This window comes from Lissotriton vulgaris, chromosome 6 (assembly GCF_964263255.1).
Source record: "Lissotriton vulgaris chromosome 6, aLisVul1.2, whole genome shotgun sequence".
Lineage (NCBI taxonomy): Eukaryota > Metazoa > Chordata > Amphibia > Caudata > Salamandridae > Lissotriton > Lissotriton vulgaris.
Genome location: NC_141694.1, coordinates 245,614,728 through 245,641,058, shown reverse-complemented (window position 1 = coordinate 245,641,058; position 26,331 = coordinate 245,614,728). Strand labels below are relative to the sequence as shown.

The 26,331-nt window shown below is 45.6% G+C and overlaps 1 protein-coding gene across 2 annotated transcripts in view; it reads right to left on the bottom strand.

Moving 5' to 3' along the window:
* LDAH (lipid droplet associated hydrolase) overlaps nucleotides 1–26,331 on the bottom strand; it is a 1,359,976-nt gene that overhangs the window by 855,314 nt on the left and 478,331 nt on the right. For both annotated transcript variants that reach the window (XM_086926275.1, XM_086926276.1), the window contains exon 4: nucleotides 6,614–6,783. In XM_086926275.1, the coding sequence (XP_086782401.1) occupies nucleotides 6,614–6,783 (170 nt within the window). The remainder of the gene's footprint in view (nucleotides 1–6,613; nucleotides 6,784–26,331) is intronic.

Genomic DNA, 26,331 nt, shown 5'->3' with positions numbered 1-26,331 from the left:
CCAGTGCTTGCAAGCCAAGAAGCGGAAGGAGGTACCTCCCATTCTAGTTTTGTGAACACGGGGAAGTTGGAATAGCATCACTCCGGCGGATCTGAGATTTCGGGTGGGGCGATAAATAGTAAGGAGTCTTTGCAGATAGTTGGGGCCTTTTCCCTGGGCAATACGGTGAGCCATGCATAGTGCCTTGAATTTAATGCGCTCCACAATGGGGAGCCAATGAAGTTTACGCAATGCTGTCTTACCGGATGCCCTGCGTGGAAGATTGAGTACCAAGCGGGCCGCGGCATTTTGGACACCCTGTAGCTGTTGGATGCCTTTTTTGCTCAGGCCCAGAAGAAGGGCATTACCATAATCCAGATGTGGCGTAACCAGAGCGTGGATAAGTTTCTTCCTGGCACCGAAGGGGAGCAGGTCGAGAACTTTGCGGAGCGTTTTCAATATTCCAAAGCATTTTCCAGTGATTTTATTAATCTGTTGCTTAAAGGAAAGCTCTGCATCGATCATGATTCCCAAGTTTTTGACAGCCTCTGCTGGACGGGGGATTGGCCCCAATTCCGTTGGCCACCAATCCTGCGACCAAATGGAGGAGGCCTTACCGACCACCAACAACTCCGTTTTATCGCCATTTAGGCGGAGGCAGTTGCTGTTCATCCATCCTGCCACAGCCCGCATACAGTTGGAGAAGTTAGCGGCTTCCTCAGACTGGTTGTTGGCGAGTTGGATTATTAATTGGGTATCGTCAGCGTATGTGACGACATCCACACCATAGGATTCCACAATATGTGCCAAAGGCTCCATATAAATATTGAACAGTGTAGGGCTCAAACTTGAGCCTTGTGGAACCCCATGCCTCAACTTACGAGGAGATGATTTGTAAGGAGGGCAATGCACCTGAAAATTCCTATTTTCCAGAAAGGATTTTATCCACTCCAGGGCTGGACCTTCTATTCCCATGTCGGAGAGGCGTGACAGCAGCGTTGAGTGCAGCACGGTGTCAAATGCTGCACTAAGATCTAAAAGTACCAACGCTGCTGTCTGCCCTCCATCGACCAGTTGTCTTAGGCGTTCAGTGGAAAAGAGGACCGCGGATTCAGTTGAATATCCTGCTCTGAATCCAGACTGGGTAGGGTGAAGACGGTAGTTCTCTTCGATGAATTTCATAAGTTGCTTATTCACAACCTTCTCCACAACTTTCCCGCAAAAAGGAAGGAGGGAAATAGGGCGGAGGTTTTGTAGTTGGGAGATATGAATATTTGCTTTCTTTTTCAGGGGTATAACCTGTGCGGTTTTCCAGGCCTCCAGCACATGGCATTCCTGAAAAGAGAGAGTAATAAGCTGTTCAATCTGCTCGATCATACTATCAAGAACTCCTGTGCAACGGTTAGGGGAGATTACGTCCCGAGGGGATCCAGAATGAATTCCTCTCATGATGGAAAGCAGGTCTGATCTCTTAGGGACTGAGAAACTAGTTAGCTGGAGCTTGGTAACGGGAGCAATTCTCACTATGGGTTGAGAGTCGTGGGTGGAGGTGGAGGCTCTTAGAGATACAGGAGCCAGTGTGACAGCTGTCAGGTGTCACCTGGTGTCTCAAGAGCAGATTGTCCCTCATGCATTTTGCCGAGTTGTTAACGCCGCCAACACAGAGAGTCGTTGTCCAATGGCTCAGGTTCCCTTTGAGTGGGGGGGTCTCTGGTACTCTTCAGGTAGCTGTGAGGCCCGCCATGCCTGTTGACTGTTTGTTAGGAAATGATTTGGAGAGCTCCCCTTGGGAAAAGGTGGAGAAAACAACTCACTTAAAGATGGTTGGACTGCCTGACTGGGCATGCGTGACCACCTGGTCAATGTCAGCCAGTAGGGGTTCTCAAGAGGACCTGGAGCCTGAGAAGGAGGCCCAGGACCCTGCAGAAAAGAGAAGTGGCGGGCCGCGGGAAACCAGCCCCTGAAGTTCCCACGGCCCAGGAGGAGGTGGATGAAGTACCTAGTGTCTCGGCTGCAGGTAGTGGAAGTGTTCCATTGGTAAAACATTAAAGTTACACTAACAATTTTTTAAAGTGAGAATGTCAAAATTATAGAACAGGTCTGAAATCACCAGGGCACCCCCCCACCCAGCATCATACAGGTCTGCCTTCAGTGCCTGTGGAACTCCTGGTTGAAGTGTATGGGGTGTATGGGAAGGAAAAGAGGTCCATCCCTGGCTATGAGTCACCTCATCCCAGATTCGAGTGGGGGTGCTTAAGGCATTGAGAGGTCTGTCGTTTTTTGTGTTTCCAAAGGGGGGCAGTTATGCGGTCGCGCGGGGGGGGAGAAGTGTTGGGTTATGGGGTCGCGGGGGGAGGGGGGGGGGTGGGTTATGGGGTCGCGCGGCTTCTATGGGGTCGCGCGGGGGGGTGGGTTATGGGGTCGCGGGGGGGGGGGTGGGTTATGGGGTCGCGCGGGGGGGGTGGGTTATGGGGTCGCGGGGGGGGTGGGTTATGGGGTCGCGGGGGGGGTGGGTTATGGGGTCGCGGGGGGGGGGGTTATGGGGTCGCGCGGGGGGGGGGGGGGTTATGGGGTCGCGCGGGGGGGGGGGTGGGTTATGGGGTCGCGCGGGGGGGGGGGGGGTTATGGGGTCGCGCGGGGGGGGGGGGGTTATGGGGTCGCGCATTATGGGGTCGCGCGGGGGGGGGGGGGGTTATGGGGTCGCGCGGGGGGGGGGTGGGTTATGGGGTCGCGCGGGGGGGGGGGGGTGGGTTATGGGGTCGCGCGGGGGGGGTCGGTTATGGGGTCGCGCGGGGGGGTCGGTTATGGGGTCGCGCGGGGGGGGGGTCGGTTATGGGGTCGCGCGGGGGGGGTCGGTTATGGGGTCGCGCGGGGGGGGGTCGGTTATGGGGTCGCGCGGGGGGGGTCGGTTATGGGGTCGCGCGGGGGGGGGTCGGTTATGGGGTCGCGCGGGGGGTCGGTTATGGGGTCGCGCGGGGGGTCGGTTATGGGGTCGCGCGGGGGGTCGGTTATGGGGTCGCGCGGGGGTCGGTTATGGGGTCGCGCGGGGGGTCGGTTATGGGGTCGCGCGGGGGGTCGGTTATGGGGTCGCGCGGGGGGTCGGTTATGGGGTCGCGCGGGGGGTCGGTTATGGGGTCGCGCGGGGGGTCGGTTATGGGGTCGCGCGGGGGGTCGGTTATGGGGTCGCGCGGGGGGTCGGTTATGGGGTCGCGCGGGGGGTCGGTTATGGGGTCGCGCGGGGGGTCGGTTATGGGGTCGCGCGGGGGGTCGCGCGGGGGGTCGGTTATGGGGTCGCGCGGGGGGTCGGTTATGGGGTCGCGCGGGGGGTCGGTTATGGGGTCGCGCGGGGGGTCGGTTATGGGGTCGCGCGGGGGTCGGTTATGGGGTCGCGCGGGGGGTCGGTTATGGGGTCGCGCGGGGGGTCGGTTATGGGGTCGCGCGGGGGGTCGGTTATGGGGTCGCGCGGGGGGTCGGTTATGGGGTCGCGCGGGGGGTCGGTTATGGGGTCGCGCGGGGGGTCGGTTATGGGGTCGCGCGGGGGGTCGGTTATGGGGTCGCGCGGGGGGTCGGTTATGGGGTGGCGCGGGGGGAGTTGGTTATGGGGTGGCGCGGGGGGAGTTGGTTATGGGGTGGCGCGGGGGGAGTTGGTTATGGGGTGGCGCGGGGGGAGTTGGTTATGGGGTGGCGCGGGGGGAGTTGGTTATGGGGTGGCGCGGGGGGAGTTGGTTATGGGGTCATGCCGGGGGGGTTAGTTACGGGGTCACGCCGGGGGGGTTAGTTACGAGGTCACACCGGGGGGGTTAGTTACGGGGTCACGCCGGGGGGGTTAGTTACGGGGTCACGCCGGGGGGGTTAGGTACGGGGTCACGCCGGGGGGGTTAGGTACGGGGTCACGCCGGGGGGGTTGGTTATGGGGGGTCACGCAGTGGGTTGGTTATGGGGTCATGAGGGGATTGGTTACGGGGTCACATGGTGGGGGTTGGTTATGGGGTCACGCGGTGGGGGTTGGTTATGGGGTCACGTGGTGGTGGGTTGGTTATAGAGTCGCGCAGGCAGGGGGGAGGTCAATAAACAAAAATAATTAAAACCTACCTTTCTGCTAGCCCGGGTCCTGCTTCTTCACTGCTCAAGGGTCTTGTGTCAGGAAATGGAAGCATGCACCCTCCCTCCCCTCTCCTAAGCAAATCACAATGCTCCAGTGAAGCGTTGTGATTGGTTGGGACACCGCCCAGCCAGGGTCAGTAAGGGTTGGCATGTTCTTCAGTGCAGAGTGCGCATGACTGCCCACCAAAAGGTCTTTGTGCACTAAGGAGTTGGCAAACTACTCCTGCCCTGCCGACAGCAATGCCCAAAGAAACATAAAATGTTAATAACCAAAAGTTATTACCATTTTTTGTTTTGGCTTTCTCGCACTGCGAGAAAGCATTGGGACGACGCTCCTCCGTGTTAGTGGGGAGAACCGTCCCTGCATGCGGGTTGTGCGCAGAGTGAATTTGCAGGCACATGCTGTACAAAGTTTTAATGGCTTTGCTATTATTTTCCTTACCACAGTGTCTGTCTTCACCTTCTGTGGTTATTTTTCCAACATGCGCTTTATGTATTACATTCCAAAAATCTTCTATGTTTACATATTAGTTTGTGGTAGAGGTTCCCATCGGAATAAAAGGAGATGCTGTGGTGAAAAACACACAAGGGGTGCTAAGGTCAATAGTGGCCTCAGATGTCTACCAATTCACCCACAAAATACTGGTAGGTTAATGTGTTTTGGCATGGTATATAGTTTGATTTTTACAATCACTGTTGCAGTAGTGTTCCATGAGGTCCTGAAGAAAGCCTTTCAAGGCTGAAACATGTCGACCGTTTGATCTACTTCATAATGGTAATATTTGTTTATATTCATTTTTCACTCTGCTTTTAATTTTGGCACCATGGTAACCGTCTCAATAAAGGTTTTTCAGGCACCATGTTAGTCAATTTTATTTCACCACTTTTTTTATAGCACACTAGTTTTCTACACTGTAACTTTTCTTCTTTCCACAGCCCTTGAGATACTATTACCCAACTTTACATCTTTGGCGAACTACATACTAGCTGTTGTACTCACATTTTCTTCCTAAGTGAGACACCTAGTAGACACCAGGCTGGTGTTCTTTCAACCCAGATGATGAAGTTCCGCCAATGGGTGGGCTGATGGGTTCACGTCTGCTCTTTCCTCTCATTCTTACAGCCTATACCTCTACACTTTAAGTACACGGTAGACATCTGAGGCCACTATTGACCTTAGCACCCCTTGTGTGTTTTTCATTAGTCTCTAGGGGTAGGGTGCTGTTAGGTCTCTAAGCTTTCACCCCTTCCAGACCCTCTCCACAATTTGTATTTTCCTTCCGATGCTGTGGTGATGCATTGTTAGGGTCATTGCTACATTCAAATGTATATCTGGAGTCTAACCCAGAAGTTCCTGTCAGTTGGTGCATGAGCTGCTGAGGTAGAGATATAGCATCTCCATAATTTTCTGGTTTCTTGGTGATCACTTGGATACAGCACTTTCCCCTCCATTCGATCTTCAAGAGCCCTGATCTACCTACACTTAGTATAACTTGCTAACTCTTTGATAAACTGAATGTAGATTCATCAAACAGCACCAAGGTTATCTAAGCAAATGAAAACATTATTGAACCATCCATTTAACGTTGTATCCCCTGATGGCACAAAACCTGACATATCAGTGAAAAATGAATCCTTCCAAAATTCTGCTAATTTTTTTACAGCGTCATCACATGAACTTATTAGCAACTGAACACTTGTTTTGTTGTTAACTACCCCAGATTGATCTACACAGACTTTTAAATTTAACATAATATATGTATTCCAAATGTCATGCATATTTGATAACCATAGCAAAAGTTATAAGCAAATCAAAAAATGGCTTTTCAACTAACAAGATGTACTAAATTGTTAACATATTCAAGCTCACTGGGCACCTTTTTCAAAAGCTTAGATACCTAAAGCTACTAAACAGATTTATCCCAAACCAACAAAAGTAAAGACAGAAATGTATGCCAATCTTGGGGTAAATCTGTACAGTGGTTTTGACTGTAGGATGGAGCAAAATATTCAATGGGAACTAAAGAGGTAAAGCACATTTTTTTGATCGCCCCCATTAACCTTTTACCCCTGCATAGAACTGCAAAAAAATTGCCATGTCAGGCCTTTGTTGACTAGACTAAGTGAGTGCCAAATTTGGTGCAGATCCGTTGATGGGGTCAAAGTTACAGGCTAATCAAAACAAAGTCCTTATCAAATGGAAGGTGTGGCTGAACCATAAGTAAACAGTAGTGACTGTCATTATGCAACACATAAATCAACAGATATTTATGAGACTAATGGAGAATAGGAACATGTATCATTAAATAGTGGATTGACATCACTACATCTTTTTTTCTGTTTATACCTAAATGTCTCCAGGATCCTCAAATGTGGATGAGTAAATTCCTAACACTAGGACTGTGCAAGACAATATCGTGACATAGAAAAATGTAAAAATCACATTGTAAGAGACTATGTGATTAAGTATAATGCAACTGTTCCACCCAAGAATCTTTTCAATTAATATTAATTCTGAAAGTAAGCTTACCTTAAGCTCTGGTAGTCTCTTCATTATTTCCAGAATGATGTAACAACCAATTGAATGACCAATCAGCACCAACGTCATGTCTTTCGGCACATTCTTTTTGAGGAACCTTATTTTGTGTTCTATTTGTCCATTAAGTCCAAAAATATCATCTGGCTCTTTTTCTTCAGTATCTGTCAAAATATTGAAGTTGTTCTGTGTAAATATTTACTCCATATTAGAGTTCCATTGATTTCCAATACTGCATATTAAACTATTAAACAAATATGAGGATCAAAAATGTAAATACATCGAGGGTAGGTGCATTTCTGCTAAGTTCCTTGAGTCACACAATGATCAGCCCCATTCTTGGAGATAACCGTGTCTAGCTGCTGAAGAGCGCAAAATATTATCTTAACCCTTTCGATGCTGATGACGAGCTCAGCTCGTCATCACCCACGGGTGTCGTGTGCTGATGACGAGCTGAGCTCGTCATGGTGCCACTAAAATGGCATTTTCCAGCACAGGGGGGGGAAAACGCCCAGCAGCCATGTGGTTAATGATTACCATCACACTTCATCCTAGGACAAGCATTCTAAAACATTAAAATCATGAATAATATTCAATCAACTCACTTAGGAAATAAAATGCAGTAAACCAAAGTGTAAACATAGAAGGATTAGTTACTTACCTGTAATCCTAGTTCTCTTCCAGGGGTATCTTCATCAAAGTCATAAGCATTAGAATATTCCCGCCCATGCGCGCGACCCCGGAAACACTATATTATATGTGCCCCACATATATATATATATATATATATATATAAAACTGAAAGCATAGAAAGCTCCCAGGCTGCATTGCAAACACACAGTCTAAAAAGACTGAAAAGCTAACCTGTAGCTGTATAGTAATAAACGGACACCGTGCCTTTAAGGCACTCATGACCCCTGTATCCCATCATGCCTCAGGGGTGACAGTTAGGTCAGTTGTTCTTTTCGGAGACTGAAAAACCCAAGTAACAAATAAGTTAACAATATCTCCTTATTAAAGAATGTCCTTTGCCCGGGGAGGCGGGAGGGTTGCTTATGACTTTGATGAGGATACCCCTAGAAGAGAACTAGGATTACAGGTAAGTAACTAATCCTTCTCTTCCAGGTGATCCTCATCAATAGTCATAAGCATTAGAATAGAATAGCGAGCCTCTCCTCATCCCCGCGGGCAAAGGAATAACAAGACAGTAATCTCATCAACAAGCCTGAGCAGGCCATAGGCTACCCAAACAGATTCCTCAAGGAGGCTTGTCCTACTTGAGTATCGGCCCTGGAATCATATTCTAGACAGTAATGCCTCGTAAAGGTATGAACTGATTTCCAGGTTGCAGCCTTGCATATTTCTGACATTGGAATGTCGTGCAAGAAAGCCACTGTGGCCGCTTTCCCTCTGGTACAATGTGCTTTGGGTGACACCAATAAAGGCTTGCCTGCAAGCTAATAGGCCAATTTAATGCAGGAGACAATCCATCTGGAGATGGACCTCTTGGCCGCTGGAAAGCCCGTTCTCATTGAACCATAGTACACAAACAGCTGATCAGACTTCCTAATTTCCTTGTTTTTTTCCAAATAGAACTTGAGCACTCTCTTTAAATCCAAGGAGTGCAATGACCGTTCTGCTGGGGTCGCTGGATTTGGAAAAAAAGAAGGGAGGGAAATGGACTGATTTATATGAAAATCAGACACCACCTTAGGCAAGAAGGATGGATGAGCCCTCAGGACCACCCTATTGTGATGGAAAACAGTACATGGTTCCTTCGCACAGAGCGCTTGTATCTCGCTTACCCTGCGCGCTAAAGTAATTGCCACTAAAAAGGCTGCTTTCCAAGATAGATGTTGCAAAGAGGCCTTGTGGATAGGTTCGAAAGGAGGTGACATTAACCTGGATAGAACCAGGTTCAATTCCCAAGGAGGAGAAGGATTTCGCACAGGGGGATAGACTTTTTTCAACCCCTGGAGGAAGTCCTTAACCACCGGAACCTGAAAGAAAGAAATCTGATTAGGTGATTTCCTATACGCTACTATGGCTGACAGATGCACTCTAATGGAAGCACATTTCAAACCAGAAGTTGCCAAGGAAAGGAGGTATGGCAGAATTACCTCCTCCTGCCCGTTAGTAGGATCTAGGTGATGATCTCTACACCATATGTAAAATCTTTTCCACTTGAACGCATAGGACGCCCTCGTGGAAGGTCTCTTAGCCTCCATTAAAATGTGCATACATTCGGGAGGCAAGTTCAGATGTCCATATTGCAGGACCTCAGGTGCCATGCTGTTAGGTTCAGTGATGGGAGGTTGGGATGCAGTATCCTCCCGTTCATCTTGCTCAACAGGTCCGGCCTGCAAGGAAGTCGTCTGTGTGGACCCACAGACAGATGCAGAAGGTCCGGGTACCAACACTGCCGAGGCCAATCGGGAGCTATCAAGATCATCTCCATGTCTGACCTGAGGATCTTGGACACTACCTTCGGAATCAGAGCCAGGGGAGGAAACCCGTAAGCAAATGTTCCCGACCAATCCATCAGGAGAGCATTCCCATGGTTCCCTGGCCGGTGGAACCTGGACGCGAAGGCGTGGCATTTGGCGTTTTTGTCATCTGCAAACAAGTCTATGGCCGGATGACCCCAGCAACGAAAAAGCTCTTCTACCACTTCATCGTTTAGCACCCAGTCTGGCTGATCTACGAAGTGCCTGCTGAGTGCGTCTGCTTTGACGTTCAATTCGCCTGGAAGGTGCACCGCCACTACTGAGAGGCCTCGAGAAAGAAGTCCGTGCCAGATGGTTTGAGCCTCTCGGGAGAGTGGGCGTGACCACGTGCCTCCTTGCTTGTTCAGATAGAACATGGTGGTCGTATTGTCCGTCTGAATTAGGACTGAGTTGGACTCGATTGCTGGAAAGAAAGCTTTGAGAGCTAGAAACGCCGCTCTGAGTTCCAGCATGTTGATGTGGTATGTCTGCTCCTGCGCAAACCACTGACCCTGAATCTGAAGCGGACCCATGTGCGCTCCTCAGCCTTGCAGAGAGGCATCCGTCACTATAGACTGGGACGGTAGAGGTTGGTGAAAAGGCACTCCCACCAGCACATTCCTCGTCCGAGTCCACCATTTTATGGCATCCTTCGTTGTTTGGGAAAGATTGATACGATCTTTTCCAACGCCCTGTCGCTTGTTCCCACTGATCTTCGAGAGCCTGTTGCAGAGGCCGCATTCTTAGCCTGGCGTTTGGGATGAGAAAATTGCAGGACGCCATGGAACCCAGCAGGGATGCTACCTGTCGGACTGTTGGAAACCGAGTTTCTAGTAGAATCCCATATTTCTGTTTCATGGAAAAAAGTCTCTCCTCCGAAGAAAATGCTTTTCCCAATTGTGTGTCCAGAACGGAGCCTAGGTAGTGGATGGACTGTGTAGGCCGCTGGACTGACTTCTCCAGATTTACATGGAGACCGAGCCTGTGCAACTGGTGCAGGCAAAGTTGCAGATTGTGTTCTTCCTGTACCGGAGATGGCCCCTTTAGGAGCCAGTCGTCCAGGTACAGATAGATGAAGAGTCTCTTTTTGTGAAGATAAGCCGCCACCACTGCCATGCATTTGGTGAAAACTCATGGTGCGGACTTGAGTCTGAAGGGTAGCACTTTGTATTGGTAGTGTTTGTTTCCTACGACAAACCTCAAGTACTTGCGATGCCGCAGTGCAAACGGAATGTGAAAGTATGCATCTTGCAGATCCACCAAACACATCCAATCTCCGGTTTGAAGATGTGGGCATATTTGGTGAAGAGCTAACATGCAGAAATTTTCTTTGACAATGACTTTGTTTAGGAGACGAAGATCGAGTATGGGCCTGAACTTGTCCTCCTGGTCTCATTTGGGGACAATAAAGTATCTGGAGTAAAACTCCCTTTCCCTTTTGAAATGGGGGAACTTCCTCTATAGCTCTTTTTTGTAGCAGGATTTTCACCGCTCTCCTGAGCAAGCTTAGCTGGTGAGGGCAAGAGTTCTTTGGAGGAATGTTCTTTGGAAGCGCACAGAAACGTAGCATGTATCCATTGCGCAGTATATTCAGCACCCACCGATCTTTTGTGATGCTGACCCACTCTGCCAGGTGTTGTGAAGCACTTCCTCCCACTGGAGTGGGCAACGGCGCCAGAGGAAGCCACTGCTCAGGACTTTCCTCCTCTCATGGTGGTAGAGGACTGCTGGTGACCTCCTCTACCTCTGTTGGATCTGCCTCGAAACTGGGATTTCCCCTGGTTCTTATTTTTGGACCACCGAGGGGTTTGAACCCTCTGTTGAGCCCCTTTTCCCTTGCTGGTCTTAAAACGGCGTTTGAACTCTTTTTTCTTTTTCCAAACCCACCGCTTTTACAGTATCCAGCTCTGCCTTCATACGAGTCATCTCTTCGTCAGCATGTTCTCTGAAGAGAGAGGACCCCGAAAAAGGAAGATTTAGGATGCTATGTTGAGCATCCGGCTTCAGCCCTGTGAGAAACAACCGAGCTGACCTCCTGGCACAAACCCCATGTGAGTAGGAGTGTTCCGCAAGAACTGCACCTTCCGTTGCAGTGCTTATCAACTGGTTCGCCACCAGACAACCTTCTGTCATTGTTTCTTCGAAGTCCTTCTGGTCTTCTTTTGGAAGCTTGGACTTAAACCTCTCCATGGAGTCCCATAAGGCTCTATCGTATCTACCCAACAGTGCGGCCGCACTCGAGACCTTCAGTGTGGAGGCAGCTGAATTGCAAACCTTGCGACCCCAAGAGTCCTGTGATTTGCTGTCCTTATTTGGTGGCACTGAAGAGTAAGCAGAAACTGCATGCGTCTTCCTTGCAGCTGCCACTATCACAGAGTCCGCTGGCGGGTCAGATTTTACAAAAACTGGGTCGGAGGAAGCTGGTTTGTACTTCTTCTGTATGCGTGCCGGCACCGCTTTGATGGTTGCTGGAGTTTGGAAAACGTCCTTGACCGGATCAATAATCCCCGGGACCAAAGGCAGCAGCGGGCGAGAGACAGATATTTTGTGCAGTTTCAAATATTACTGTCGTAGCCACCTGGGGGACAGACATCTCAATGCTCAGCTTCTGAGCTCCTCTTTGTAGGACATCTAGATAAGTGCCAATGTCATCCACTGGAGAGGATCTAGAAACAGGACTATCCATTAGCGTAGGAGAGTAATTCCTCTTGGAAGACTTGGTCGAAGAGGTAGACGGAGTTCTTCGACGTCTACGGTGTGCACCGTGCCTCCTCTCCCGTGATCTTCTTGGGTGTTCTTCCCTTCTAGGAGAATGAGATCTGACCGGATCTTTTCTTCTGGGTGAACGAGATCTGACCGGATCCTCTCTTCTGGGAGAACGAGATCTAACCGGATCCTCTCTTCTGGGAGAATGAGATCTAACCGGATCTTCTCTTCTGGGAGAACGGGATCTGGTCGGCCTTCTCACAGGCGATTTGCTTGCCTGGCGCCTGGGAGGACTGCGTCTGTCCACTTTCCCCACCAGCCTCTGGAGAGGAAATCTGTGCTGAGGACTGACATACTCTTGCAGCCGTCTGGTAGCCCCTGACTCTCGCCAATGATATAATGACCTGTGCCATCTAGGTGACAGTCTGACCTCCGCAGCCGAAGGATCTGGCTGCCGCACAGGAGATCTGCGGCAGGAAACTGGAGGTCTAGTAAGGAAAGGTGAGAAAAACTACACAGAACGAAAGTAGAAGCAGGACTTACACCAAATCATTAAACTGGCTGACAACCAGTGACAGTGAAAGAATGATGATGCTAATGCGACTAAATGTCAGAAGAAACCCTGTGAAGGGCAGAAAAAATGAGGATTCCCATCAAACGCCCTTAATGGCCAGTGTCATCATCAGGGTTTCTTCTGACATTTAGTCGCATTAGCATCATCATTCTTTCACTGTCACTGATTGTCAGCCAGTTTAATGATTTGGTGTAAGTCCTGCTTCTACTTTCGTTCTGTGTAGTTTTTCTCACCTTTCCTTACTAGACCTCCAGTTTCCTTTTGTTATGTACTCACAATTTCATGGCAATGAGAAGACGTCACCCCTTCCATTTGCCTGATTAGCTACCTCTTATATGAACAGCAGTGAGAATTATTATTTACCTAATATTTTAACTACAACAGCGTTTATCTTTGAAACCCTGGTGAAACTTAGCCACTGTGTATATACAGTCTCTCATAAATCCAAGCAACTCCAATCACTGAGCCACTGATACTACTGATTTGATTTGATTAAGGGTTTTGTAGAGCACACATATACCTGTGGGTTCCCTGGCGCTATAGACTATAATTGAAAGTGCATTGAGATTATTGAAACCAATGGGTTTTCAAGGCTTTGTGTTACCTAATTAGAATGGGTTCTGAGCCTATGGTTTGTTATGTTATGTGCTATCCAGATCTATCGAGACCACTATCACCAAGGATGATATCCTGGTTCTGAGCAGGTGTGAATCTAGCCAAATCAATGGCCTAGTAGGACTACTAAAAAAAACAGGTCTTCAGCTTCTTACGGAATTCAAGAAGTGAAGAGGAGGCTCTTATGAGTAGTGGCAGATCTTTCCATGTTTTAGGAGGAGGCCCTCCGGGACAGGTTTTCTGTATGCAAGAGATGTGTGCAAGTAGGAGTCTAGAAGAGCGGAGGCATCTGGAAGGTTTGTGAAAACAGATACGATTCTTGTGGTATGCTGGGCCAGTTATGCAGTACCTTGAAAGTGTGGGTGAGGTGTTTGAATAGTGCTCATTTGTGTAAGGGGAGCCAGTGGATCTCTTTCAGGTGTGGTGTCAGTGGGGCATGAGAGGTTGAGAGTGATTTTGCCCACCGAGGTCTGAATGGTCTACTGCCTCCGGGTGGGTTTTTTCTTGATCCGCCATGGAGGTTTTTCGCATAGTCCAGCTAGCTTCTGAGGAGGGTGCGCATGATGGGTTTCTGGGTGCTGATTGAGAACCATTTGAAAATTCTCCTTCGCATCTTCAGGATATAGAAGAATGAGGCATTGACTTGGGTGGTCATGTCGAGTTTAGTGTTGATAACGATCCAGAGATTCTTGGCGTGGGTGTTGAGGATTTTGTGTTGGTTCTAGCTCTATTGGCTAAAGATCACAACTTTGGTTTTCTCAGATTTCATCTTCAGACAGTTGATCTTTATCCAATTGTCGATTTAAGTCATGCCAGTATTAAACTTGATCCGAGTAGTGGGCTTCTTGTCTATGAGGGAGATAATGCGATGTGCTTCAACAGCGAAGGAGGGGATATTGATGTCATGAGAACAGTTGATGCTGGCTAAATGGATCATCTAAGAATTGAAGAGCGTGAGGGTCAGGGAGGATCCTTGCGGAACTCAGATGAGGTAGCAGACGTCTGAAGAGTATGGCACCAGGCTAACTGACTGGATCCTTCCAGCCCAGAAGGAGCAGATCTATCAGAGTCTTTCCTTGGATTTTGATATCGCCTAGGCATTGGATTAGGATGGGTTCAGAGTCCATGTCAAACACGGTTGAGATTTCAAGGAGATTGAGGCCCACTGTGTCTTCTCCATACAGATTTATGCAGATGTCAGCCGTTGCAGCGATGAGGGCAGACTATTCCAAGTAATCACAAAGAAAGCTATCTTTCAAGGCAAGCTCTGCAAAACCTCAGAAGAGAGACCAGATAGGGAGTAGAGGAGTGCAGAAGTCTGGGAGCATGATACCTAGTAAAAAGCAAAGATAAATAGCTCTCATGTGTGGACGACTGAGACGCCTTGTGACATTCAGAGCGCCTTGAAAAGGCATCTCTTTTGAATGGACAGCCAATGCAGTGTATTGAGATGTGAATAAATGCTAAAATATTTAGAGATGTCCAATATTAATCAGGCTGTCACATTCTGGATGAGTTCTAGCCAGGAAGTCCGAAAGAGGGGTAGTTCCAAAAACAAGGCATTGCAATAATCCAATCTACTAATAAGAGCATTTGGATCAAGTTTTGCCCAAAAGCTGAAACAATGAGAAGCAACATTTTAAAACATTTTTTCATAATGAGGAAGCAGGTAAAAGTAAGTTTCTGGATGTGGGAATCAAAAGACATATTCATGTCAAAGACTGCAAGCATTAATGGCTGAACAAGGGCTAGTTCTCAAAGAATGAGGCCACCAAGATGAGGACAAACAGGAGAGGTTGCCAATCACCTTGTACTGCATTTTTATCAGAGTTAAGACAAAGGGCCAGATGTAGGTAATCCTAGATTACAGATTCTTAAATGCCGAATCATACTGATTCGGTATTTAAGAACAGTTACATGGGATGTAGGTAATTTTACCGAAAAATTACCGAATCGGTAAGTTTCGGTAATTACCGAATCGGTATTTACTGATTCGGTTATTGCCATTCATTCCTATGGGCCTGGAGGCCCATAGGAATGAATGTCAATTACCGAATCGGTAAATACCGATTCGGTAATTGGGGGAAACATTGAAAGGTGGCAGGGTGTCACTTTGACACCCTGTTGCACCCCTCAATTGTTTATGAGTGCAAATGTTGCAACATGGCACTGAAGCAAGTTGCATAAAATTGATTTTTTTTATTTTTTATTTATTTACATCAACTTGTAGTTAGTGGTAAATAACGAATCCCAAAAAGGGGAAAGCACTCATTTGAGTGCTCCCTACATTGCTAATTTGGTAGTTTACCGATTCGGTATTTTAAGGAATCGGTAATTTACCGATTCCTTAAAATACTGAATCGGTAAATTACCCAATTAGCAATTTGGGCACCTACATCTCAGCAGCCTAATTACGGTCAGTAACGGACGAAATTCGGTAATTTCGGCTGTTACCGACCGGAATTACGCTTCCTACATCTGGCCCAAAGTGAGTTGGCATTCATTCAATAGGTGACTGCTACCATACAACACTTGAAGCAATCTTGAAGGGAGTCAAGAACCTCTTCTGGGCAAATAATTAGCTGAGTATCATCAGCATATGAATACATTTGGAATCCGATAAATGTGATCAAACTATCCGAGGGAGCCACATAAAGATTGATAAAGGGTAGGGCTGAGAGCAGACACCCTGTGGGCCTCCACAACCTAGGTCCTTAAAGGAAGAAGAGAACTGGGCAAATAGGATTGCCTGTGACCTTGAACTCAAAAAAGGAGCTGAGCAAGGTATAAAACGTTTGTTGAAGGCCAACAACACAAAGTCTATCCAGAAGGATGTTGTGGGAGACTGTGATGAAAGTTGTTGATAGATTTAGCAGAAGAAGGGCTGTTAAGCCTCCAGAATCCAACATCATTCCAATGCCATTGTTGGCGTAAATCAAAATGGTCCCTGTGCTTAGGTGGTCATGAAGCCTGACCAATATGATGGAATAGCTGACAGTTATCGAAGGGTCCTGGTGCTCCCTTGTAACAAAGCATTCACAGATGTCCAGCTCAGGCATGGGCCAAGCCTGTACAGGGGCTACTGTGCACGGGACGATTGCCCGCTGACATTGCCCCGTTCCCAGGGATCCAGCTTTCCTCACACTGCACCCACTTCGAACAGCCTGGTTGTCCAAGTCTCCAAATCCAAAATCAACCCTAGTGTGTTCCCTTCCACTCCACTGGATAGGAAATCCAAGAGGCCGGACACCTTCAGCAAGAGAATGCTCTCTTCCGCCAGCCTTGCACTGTGGCTGGTGAGCACTGTGTGCCTCTTGAGCCGAAATAACCATACAGTTTGGGATTTGGTTGTGCAAGTGAAGCCCATGGTCTCGGAAGAGGTCCAAGCCACCCTGATCCAGGTTGTTCTCGATGGAAGGGACGTACCACAGTTCACCATACGCTGAAGACTGAATACGACCGACTAACTGGGCAGAACAAGTGTACTGTCAGTGGCCCTACATTGCCACGCCTTGTTAAGTTCCACTGGCTTTTTTTTAGGGTTGCCTAGGCATCCCTTATGGACATGCCCTTCAATGGGGCTATCATTTAACCCCAAAACCAGTGGCACAGCCAATGTTGCATTTGCAAATATTCTCAATTCTTCAACGTTTTATACTTCTTTAAATTCCATGTTTCCTCTTCTTTTTCATTTTCACTATAAACCTTTCAAATCCACATGCAAGGAAATGCAATTTTCTGAGCTTCTCATGTTTAAGTGGGTCATCCGAACCTCTTCTCCCAAAAACACGTACAAAGGCGAAATTCATCAGAAGCAGTTTATTAACACCAATGCTATTCGGGCCTCTGGGGGCCCTTCGTCAGGGTGTAACTGAAAATGACGATAAAACGTACATTAAAAAACCTCCAATATATGTACAATCAATCTCATGTCAATGTGCTTATGGTACAAGTTACACTCCACTAAATGTAACATCTTATGCCCTCTGTAATGTTCTAAACCAATTGATTCTTTTTATTAATCAGTATTGTTTCACTCTTCCTATTAGTGCGTTACTCCCTCTCCCTTGATCAATGACTCCCCCCATCTAACCCCATCACCCAAATCAACCCCCATCTTTATTTCCATTTTAATGGTGCAAGACCCTGCCATTGCACGATTCTATCATCTCCTCCTCCTTCTTCCCCTTGCTTAACTACCATCGTTCAAATCTACTTCCTACCCCGCTATCTTAGTTTTTACTTGTACTTGTTATTTTACACACTTCGTGTAGATAACTTCCTCCTCCGCCCTAACCGTACTCTCTCAATCACCCCTCTCGTGTTACAAACAGTCTGTCCTATTAGCTTCTCGCGTACCTGCTGGTTAAGTGTTCATCTTTCTCGATTCCTGCACCAAAAGGATTTCGCTTTGTGTTACCCGTCTTCCAATGTAGTGTAGTTCCTATTTTCCCTATAGGCCCTGCGCTTTGGAATAACAAACAGCAGTGTAGACGTAGGACTGCGGTCTTCTAGGTCTCTACCTACTATGTTAGACTTAATTTAGGTTTGTGCCAGCTAGCTCAGAGGTCACTGGAAACTTTCTTGACTGAATAGGAAGTGATCAGCTTCCCTGGCTCAGACAAGAAGGGATTCAGCTTCCGACAACCGCATTAACATGACAACTTTGCTCCTCAGAATAAGAGTCAATCTCTAGAGTCGTGTGAAACAATAGACAGCTATTTCACTCAGTCAGTTGTGCAGATTTTACTTTCACCAGGATGCAGAGAATAGAGAGACGGGCGTTTTCAATAAAAGATATTATTTATTGAGCAGTCTTCCTTCTCATGCAAGAGAAATGAATTGCCACAATTGCAAGACTTGTTATTATGAAAAGTACGTACAGTAAAAGGAGTATTACGAAATAATACTGTAAAAGCATTGATATGGTTTCTTAGCCATAAGATAGTTAAAATGAATAAAATATATACATTCATATAAACATTGGCTAACGACCTCAACTGGTGCTTCTAACTACGCCTACCCCAGTGTACCTGACCTAAGCCTAATACAAGGGAGGGAGTAAGTAGCAGTTTTAAGTTAAGTTGGTTTTGCCAAGAGTTTGTTTCAAGAATTCTCTCTAAGGGTTTAGTCAGCACCGTACCTCTGGAACAGAATGCAGGAGGTCTGGTATCTCCTCTCAGGACCCGATATCCCAGTCACCCGCAAGGGTAGGCTGGAAACGGCGGAGCTGGATTTTCTCGGCAGGAGAAAAGACAGCGTCTTTCTCAGCGAGTCAAGGAGGAGGGGCAGCGTCCGTGGGCTTCTCGCATCTGCTGGGCTCTGCAAGGGGACAGCTGATCTGCTCCAGTATTCACCACCACCGTGTGTTTGCTTAAGGCAACGTTGGTATATTTATACCTGAAAGGTGCAGAGTTTGACATAAGTTTTTGGACATAAGACGTCAATAAAGATGTCACTAAGAACTGGTCGTTCTTACAGTGCTCGCAGGAGTTCTATTACTAATCAAAACAAAGCAAGCAGGGCTTTCCCAGGTTGCTGGGGGTTTGAGATGTCGAAAGAACTCGGTGTGCTATCTAGGAATCTAAGGAAGTGGCTTCTGCGGTGTCATGGACTGTCATGAACTGCAGAGACGAGTTACTGAAATATGGCTCTGATCGTTATGCCATTATAGGGATATGTATTGATTATAGCCGTATAGGGGCATGAGGTCACAATATTGATCGGGTCCTAGATAAAACACAACACCCACTCCACGAATTTATGTCAATCAAATTACTAAAAACTAAAGCAATAAGAAGCACGTGTATTCCTACCCACCCCAAAATACATTTTGCATTTGAAATGGTGTATATGAAATACATGGAAATGAATTGGTACTGTACGTTATCAAGCATAGTAATCATTCAAAAATATTGCATATGTAATTATTTGAACAATTCTGCGAAGAATTACACATGAAAAAGTCTCTAAATACAGAAAAGAAGGGCGAGACTATTTCATCACATATAAATACAATTGCTGTAAAATGTGCTAGAGGCTAAGGTAACATTTTGTCTCTAGATCTACTAAAAATAGAAGCTCTGTTCTTTATGAATAGTTCTACTTTAAGCAAAGGACGTGTGTCAGAAAAAAAGTAAATATTTTGGAAAAATTAATTTCATGGTGAGCGGGGAAAAAATAGTTCAAAAACGCTTTTCAGTAGCTTTTTGTTTATCAAAGCTGAAGGCCGAATTCAGAGTTCATGGGAACGCTGTGTGCCGGAATGTTTTTCCAAAAAGTTATTGTTTCTGTTCAGGGGAGAACATCATTTCAGACAGGCTCGCAAAGAATTGGTCTACATATTCAGGTGACAGTTCGACCAAGTTCGATAATGCTGTAACTTGGCAGTTGTGAGAATGATTGCTATCATCGATTTCAGGATCAGCAATGCTCACAGAAGGTCGTACCTGGGTGATGTTGCTTTCATTTCTTGCTTCACTGCCACCACCTAGTCGCAGTGCAGGAGTCTCAACGAATGCCGTCATCAGGATTGGTAACCGCTGGGGACAACACGATGCGTGAGCCGTTACTGGACTTAGCAAAGTATCGACGTCCATTGGTATTGCTGATGGTAGTGCAAGACAGGTGTCGAACACGCATTCCTCTCCGCACAGCATACATCGAAGCACAGGTAAGATGCAGGTCTGCCATATAGGTCTGAATGAAAGAAACCAGGTCATAATCAGATCTCGTAGCCGGGCTATCCCAAGGACTTTAGTTATGCGGTCCCGGTAGCGTATTGCTAGGATCGTTGATTCCATCCGTGCCGGAGTCATGTCTGCGGTTTGGTTTGCCATATCGGAGCAGGAGAGTCAAAAATAAAATATCTGCTATGAGTCCCAAAGGTAGTGGTATGCCGCCAAAAATTATAAGTACAAAATTTGGAAAGATACCCAGGACCGCTTCAAATGGTGTTAACAGTCCCGAAAAAACTGTCTTAAATACATTCGAGATACCACTGGCATTCGACATATTTAGGATTTGGCTGAGCATTTCTGTGAAATGCACCGGGCAATTTGTTGATAAAAGTGTATGTATCTCTGCCGCCGTCCTTGCAACTTGGAGATCATACGTCTCTTTTGATGACGAGATGGGCACTGTTGTCTGCAAAAGAAAAGACTTCATTCTGCTTAAAGTATCAATTCGCATAGAAGAGATATTCAAACTAGGCCAAATCGGAGCCACTGAGTCTCCAGGGCCGTTCCGATACAATGCTTGCATACAGCAAGTGACCATGGAACTCACGCTTAACAGATATGCTTTCCCTGGCACCAAGCCACAACAGCAGTGATCCGTTATTAGAACGTAACTCCCGTTAGAAAGTTGCCTAAAGAATGGCTCTATTTGTGCTGCAGGTGTGCCATGCTGGTGGCATGAAAGGTTGTTTGAAGTACCCTCACAGGCCCAATGTAAGTTAATACCTTGGCACAAAAGTATACCGCTTAGTGAATGTTTACACTCATTACCACTAAGAAATACATTTTTGTTCTTGTCACTATAACATGTGTGTGTATAAGGTAATTTCCATGATGACTTAATGTATCCTTTACCCAACCTTTCATACTGGCCTGCCGGTATATACTGAAGGCAATTTTTAAATTGGAAAGTGGTTATCGGAATTGTGATAATCCCGTGTATTATCCATTCAATGACAGGTCTTTCTGACATTGTCAATGGTAATCTCTCAAGTTTTTCGATGCTCAGGATTGTATAGTCTGTTCCTTTCTGTGCCAAACTGATTTGTTTATCAGTAAGGTTAAAGATGGAAAACAATGACGTTGTGTTGATTAAACGCTATGGCACATAGCCCGAACGGAGATTTTGCAACGTCCAGCCTAGCTGTACAATAGAACGTAATTGGGACTGGCCATGTTGTAACATTAGCAAGTCCTGGTCTATTATATCAATAGCAGATGATACAATACTGTCCAGTGAATATATTCTGGAGGACAGAGTCATTAACCCATTGTCCACAACAGAAAGTGATTTTTCCAAATTAATACAATCAATTTCTCGTATTTTCTCGGCTGTTTCAATTTGAGTTTCTTTCCAAGCCTCGTTGTATGCCGTATATATGCTGGCCGCTATGAAACGTTTTTGACGCTGTTTGCGTGGTCCTATAATGAAATCGCGCAAGTCAGCACCATCTTTAGGTAAAGACAAGTGTTGCTTAATTTGTGCCAGTGTGGATGTTTGTAGCCATTCAAGGCAGAGTTTCCCTACACTGTATGTTGTTACTATCCCTGGATGTTGTCTCTGGGAGTATCTAGGGTCTGGTCTGGACATTTTTAACCCCTGTATTTTGTTCAGGAATCTATCTTGACAGTTATTCGTGTCTGTAGGCCAGATTAACCACTTTTTCCAATCAGGATGTGTTCTGTTTTCATTTAAAATTTGGGATACGTCTAATTCAATATCTGTGGTTGCATTATCAGGTATTGGCTTTGGAATAGACGGTTTGTTAAGGTCTTTAATCTTGGTTAGTCCAAGACAGGTTGTTTGTTGAATTGTGTCATTCAAGAACATTATTTGTTCTGGGATCATGCAGGCTCAAAATAATGCTTCTAGGCCTTGTACCTGCCAATCTTTTGTACCCCAGATGGTTTTTGTTTCAATGTTATTTTTCCAGAAATCAAAACCAAATGTAATCATTTTTTCATAAAATGCTTCTGAATATATCAATTTAATATTTGTCAGCATGGTTTTCATCCCTGTTTTATCCAACAGTTTATAATAAAATGTTTCTGCATTACTCGTGTTAAACCCTGAGAAGTATTGGAATTTCTCATAGAATGTTTGTGAACTGCTTTTAGGTGGAGTAGCACAATGTTCCCATTGGTTATATGTAAATAGTGGTCTGCGTAATGTGAAAAACAGTACATCTGTTCATAATTAGATGAACCTTGTAAATAATCATGTTCTGTAAATTTTGCTGACAACACTAAATCCGACATCATATCATTTATACTTTTAAAGTCCCAGTCATCAGAGAATGTACTTGGTTTTACAAAGTCACTTAATGAAACCTTAAACTGGTGAGGATATTTCAAGATCTCGACCGGGCCATATATTTCATAGTCTGTCTTGTTCCAAACTACCCGCCGGGTATTGGAATGGCTGTGACATTTACTGATGATAGTTCTCTTTTCTCGACGTGAGATGATTTGTGAGTTTTCAGAACTAAGTTGATGTTCTGACTGGCTGTGTCCATTGAACTGTGATAAATTTTCCTAAAATTAAAACTAAAATTAGGCATAGTAGGAGTATAAGTACCCCTGATACAATCCAATGCTCAATCAATGGTGCATTCAGATATGCTTCTTTGATTTGATGAAAGAGTTCTGTTGCTTTTTCTTTAAAAGTCTTTGTTTCCAGCGTCACTTCAGGGTCGCTTTGATCTTCAGAAAAGTTGTCGAAATTGATGAAGTAGCCAGATGCAGTTCTGTCGATTGTTGGAATTGTTTTTCCCATTTGGCTTTCATTAGCACATTCTGATGCCACATCATTGTAGACTGGTGTTTCATGACGAACTGTTTCAATTTGTGTTTCAAGAGGCACAAGTTCCATGGCATTTCTGCATAGTCCTTTTTTATTCACTGCAGGTTTATCAAATGTGATTAGTCTTTCAGTTTGAACCTCTTGGATACTTGCAAATGTGGGTATTCTGTTACTTCTTGGGAGTCCACTGGGCCTGCTATTGATTATAGGCCACATGATTGTGGTTTTACCAGCTCGATTGATACAACTCTGTTCTCCTTTTTACCAGCAAGGGGCGGTAGTACTACTGATCTTGTTCCGTTGATCGCTAAGACAGGTACTGCTTTTCTGTAAGAAGGCCCAAAGTCCTTCTTCACCGCTATTTTCTCTCTGACCAGATCCCCAATCTTTGGAATCCAGACAGGTCTTGCTGGGACAGGTGGTGTGTCTTCAGTGGTGGTTGGCTGTTGTTTTAACTTTATGTTGCTTAGGGTTTTTCTTGTTTCATTTAAGTCCTGTAAAACAGCCAAACGATCTTTGATGTCAAAGTCTTTATTCTTATCTTCTACCACTGAAGCAAGACTATCTATGTCCTGAACATGCATTCTAGTTCCGAACAATAGTTCGTACGGGCTGAAACCTTTTTAGAGAATTTCTTGGCAAATTGTTAAGACTACGTTGGACACTTGTTAAATGTTGGACCCACCCATCACCCGAACCTAATACCTTTGCCGTTATAGATTGCTTTATGTCTCGGTTTTTTCTCTCCACTACCCCGTTTCCCTCAGGATGGAAGGGACAAGAGAAACGCAATCCAATGCCCATGCTGGTCATGGCCTCCTTATAAGCTCGAGAGCTAAAAGCAGGACCCTGGTCAGAATGAAGCATGGCAATTGCGTATGTGCTGATAAAGACTCGCAAATCTTTTATAACAGTTTTGGCGTCAGCCGAGCGATGGGGCCACATTTTTAAAGTGAATGTAGTCTTAAACAATTAATAGGACGCTGGATTGCATGTGTAGATAGCGTTATGCTACCTTCATAAATGGCCATGGCATTACTCGGCTTGACTCGTTACTGCGGTCTCTGTAGCAGTCTGGACAGCTCTTTACAAATTTATAATGGTGCAGGCTCATCCCCGGCCACCAGTATACTGATTGTAATTCGGTCAGAGATTCCTTCATCTGTTTTTGCCTTGGACCTTCACCCATGTGTGCGTCTGCTATTAATAACTTTCTCCGATTCGTGTTTGGAATTACTCTATCCCCCACTCCAGGGATTCGAGAAAAAGAAACGGAGTTTGCATCAATTACATATGTATAATGGAGTGGATAGTTCACAGGTAATGCTGCACAGTTGTCTTTTGAAGACGTTTTTACTGCCAGCATGGTTTCCCCGTCTATGTATTTTTCTGAACGCTTTTTTGTGGCTACGGAAGCCGGTTTAGTTGCTTCCGCTATGGCTGTATTAGCCAATGAATTCCCTGCAACGTGAACGCCATCACGTTGATGACTCAGAGTGTGTATCACGTGAGTCTTTCGTAGTTCTTTCTGTAAAAGAACTACATGTTTCCAAAGCATTTTATGCTTCATTGTGGCAACTGTGTCATCCTTATAATCATTTTGAACCCAGCTCTGCAAATCATTATTGTAAGAATTGACGCAAAAATGCGAATCGCACACAATTAGTGTCGGGAATTCACGTTCAGCATTTTCAAGCGCCATTTTTAAAGATCTGATTTCAGCTTGCTGAGCCGAACATTTTCTCAGTGATTCAGTTTTTGTTATTTTCGGTCTGAATTTACTGCAGAGCCAACAACCTTTAACAATCGCGCAGGCTGCGTTGTAGGATTTATCTTCTACATTGTAATGCTGTACAAATCTGTCTGTATAGATTATACAGGAGTACTGTTCTAGAGGGAGAATTTCGATTGGCAGAGGATATTCTTTTTCATATTTTAAATCATTCCGTTTCTTCATGTGCGGGGCGAAATAGTATTTCACGTCTTCTGCAGCAAGAGAATTTTCCCACTGTATCCATTTCGGATCCAGTGACACTGTAGGCAGGTTTACTGGGCTGAATAGTGCCTCGAAGGCGGATTCTGCTGTGAGAACAGTGATCCTTTTGCCTTGTGCTAGTGCTCGTTCTTTCGCTATAGCAGTTTGCACTGCCTTCACAGTATTTTCTGTGAGACTAAATGTTTTTTCTGCTTGTGTGTACAAATGTGATTTGTAAGCCATTGGTACCGTTTTTCCCTCATTAGAGGTCAGGTACGTGAATCAGCATCTTCCTGGGATGACCCGGATTACAAGGTTGCGTGTATTGTCACGTGTTTCTAACTTTGTTTTTGCTAACATGTCTGTTTGCAATGATCTCAAAATTTCCGTGTGTTTTTGAGTCCAGTTGATTGGTTTAAAATCAGGTTTGATTAATTCGTAGAGAGGTTTAATCCTCTCTGCGTAGTTTAGAATGTAAGTTCTTCCGAAATTCAGGAAGCCTAGAATCGATTGTAAGTTCTTCAGCGTCTTCGGTGCTTGGAGTACAGCGCACTTCTCTAAGAAGTTGTCCGCTAGGCTTTTTCCTTCACTTGATAATTCGTATCCTAAGAATAAGACTGTTAGATGGGCAATTCTCGACTTTTTAAAGTTGAATTTGTAACCCTCTGCTGCGAACCCAAGTATTATGGTGTTCACCCTTTTCAAGTGAGTATCCAAGTCGTCGTCTGTGAGATAGATGTCATCGACATAAGATAATGCCTCATCATCATATATTTGCAGTAACTCTGTTACTCTGGCTGAGAATAGTCCTGGGCTGTTCTTGAATCCCTGTGGGAGCCTACAGAAATTTTTCTGTGACCCCATTATTGAGAAAGCGGTCAAGTACCTGCTTTCTGGTGCAATATTTTGGCAAAAGAACCCATTAGATATGTCTAATGTCGTTTTGTACTTTTTGCGAACTATGTTATTCATTAGTGCCGCACTGTGCGAATTTTGTACTGCAAATGTTTTGCAACATGAGTTAAGGTGTCTGTAGTCCAAGACTAGACGATACGAATCGTCCGGTTTGGAGACAGGAAACAAAGGATTGTTCATTTGAGAGGGGCATGTTTCAATTACCCCTTGGTATTCAAGCTGATCTAAAATCTCCCTGACCTGTTTTTTAGCTTCTTGCTTAATTGGGTATTGCCTTTGTGCAGTCGGTTGACGTTTTAACTGGATTTTGTGAGGAGGAGAGTCCGCATCCCATCCTACATTATTTTTATATAATGCTGGTGCCTGGGCTACTGCCCATTTCCTTGCATATACATATTTAGTGTGAATTGGAATGTGATTTGAGAAGGCAGGCATAATCATTTCTTCGCCATGAGGGCACTCCCTGACAAACTCTGGGGGCCAATCTTTCTCGGCTAACAGGATGTCATAGCCTTTTGAGAGGTTATCCCAAAATAGACCCCTTATTTTTCTAGTCTTATCTCCCTCTATACGCAGTGTTATTTCGTATATCTTATGAGGTTCGCTAACTCTGGTGTCTGCAGTTTCTACCTGAATGTATTCATTCGTGTCCACTGTCTCCAGATGACTCATCAGGTACTTGCGAGCTATGCTGATTTCTGCTGCACTGTATAGCATTGTCTGAGCCCACTTTCCGTTTTTCAGCTGTGTCCTCAGTATTCTCGGCATGTTCGATTACTCTAATACTGGCTACCATCTTCCTTGGGAATTGTAATTTTTTACTTTGAGCAGGTTCCTTGTCTTTGGACTTGGTGTGCTCTTCCCTTGGATCTGACTGTCCTCTTCTTTCCGATTTCTGCGA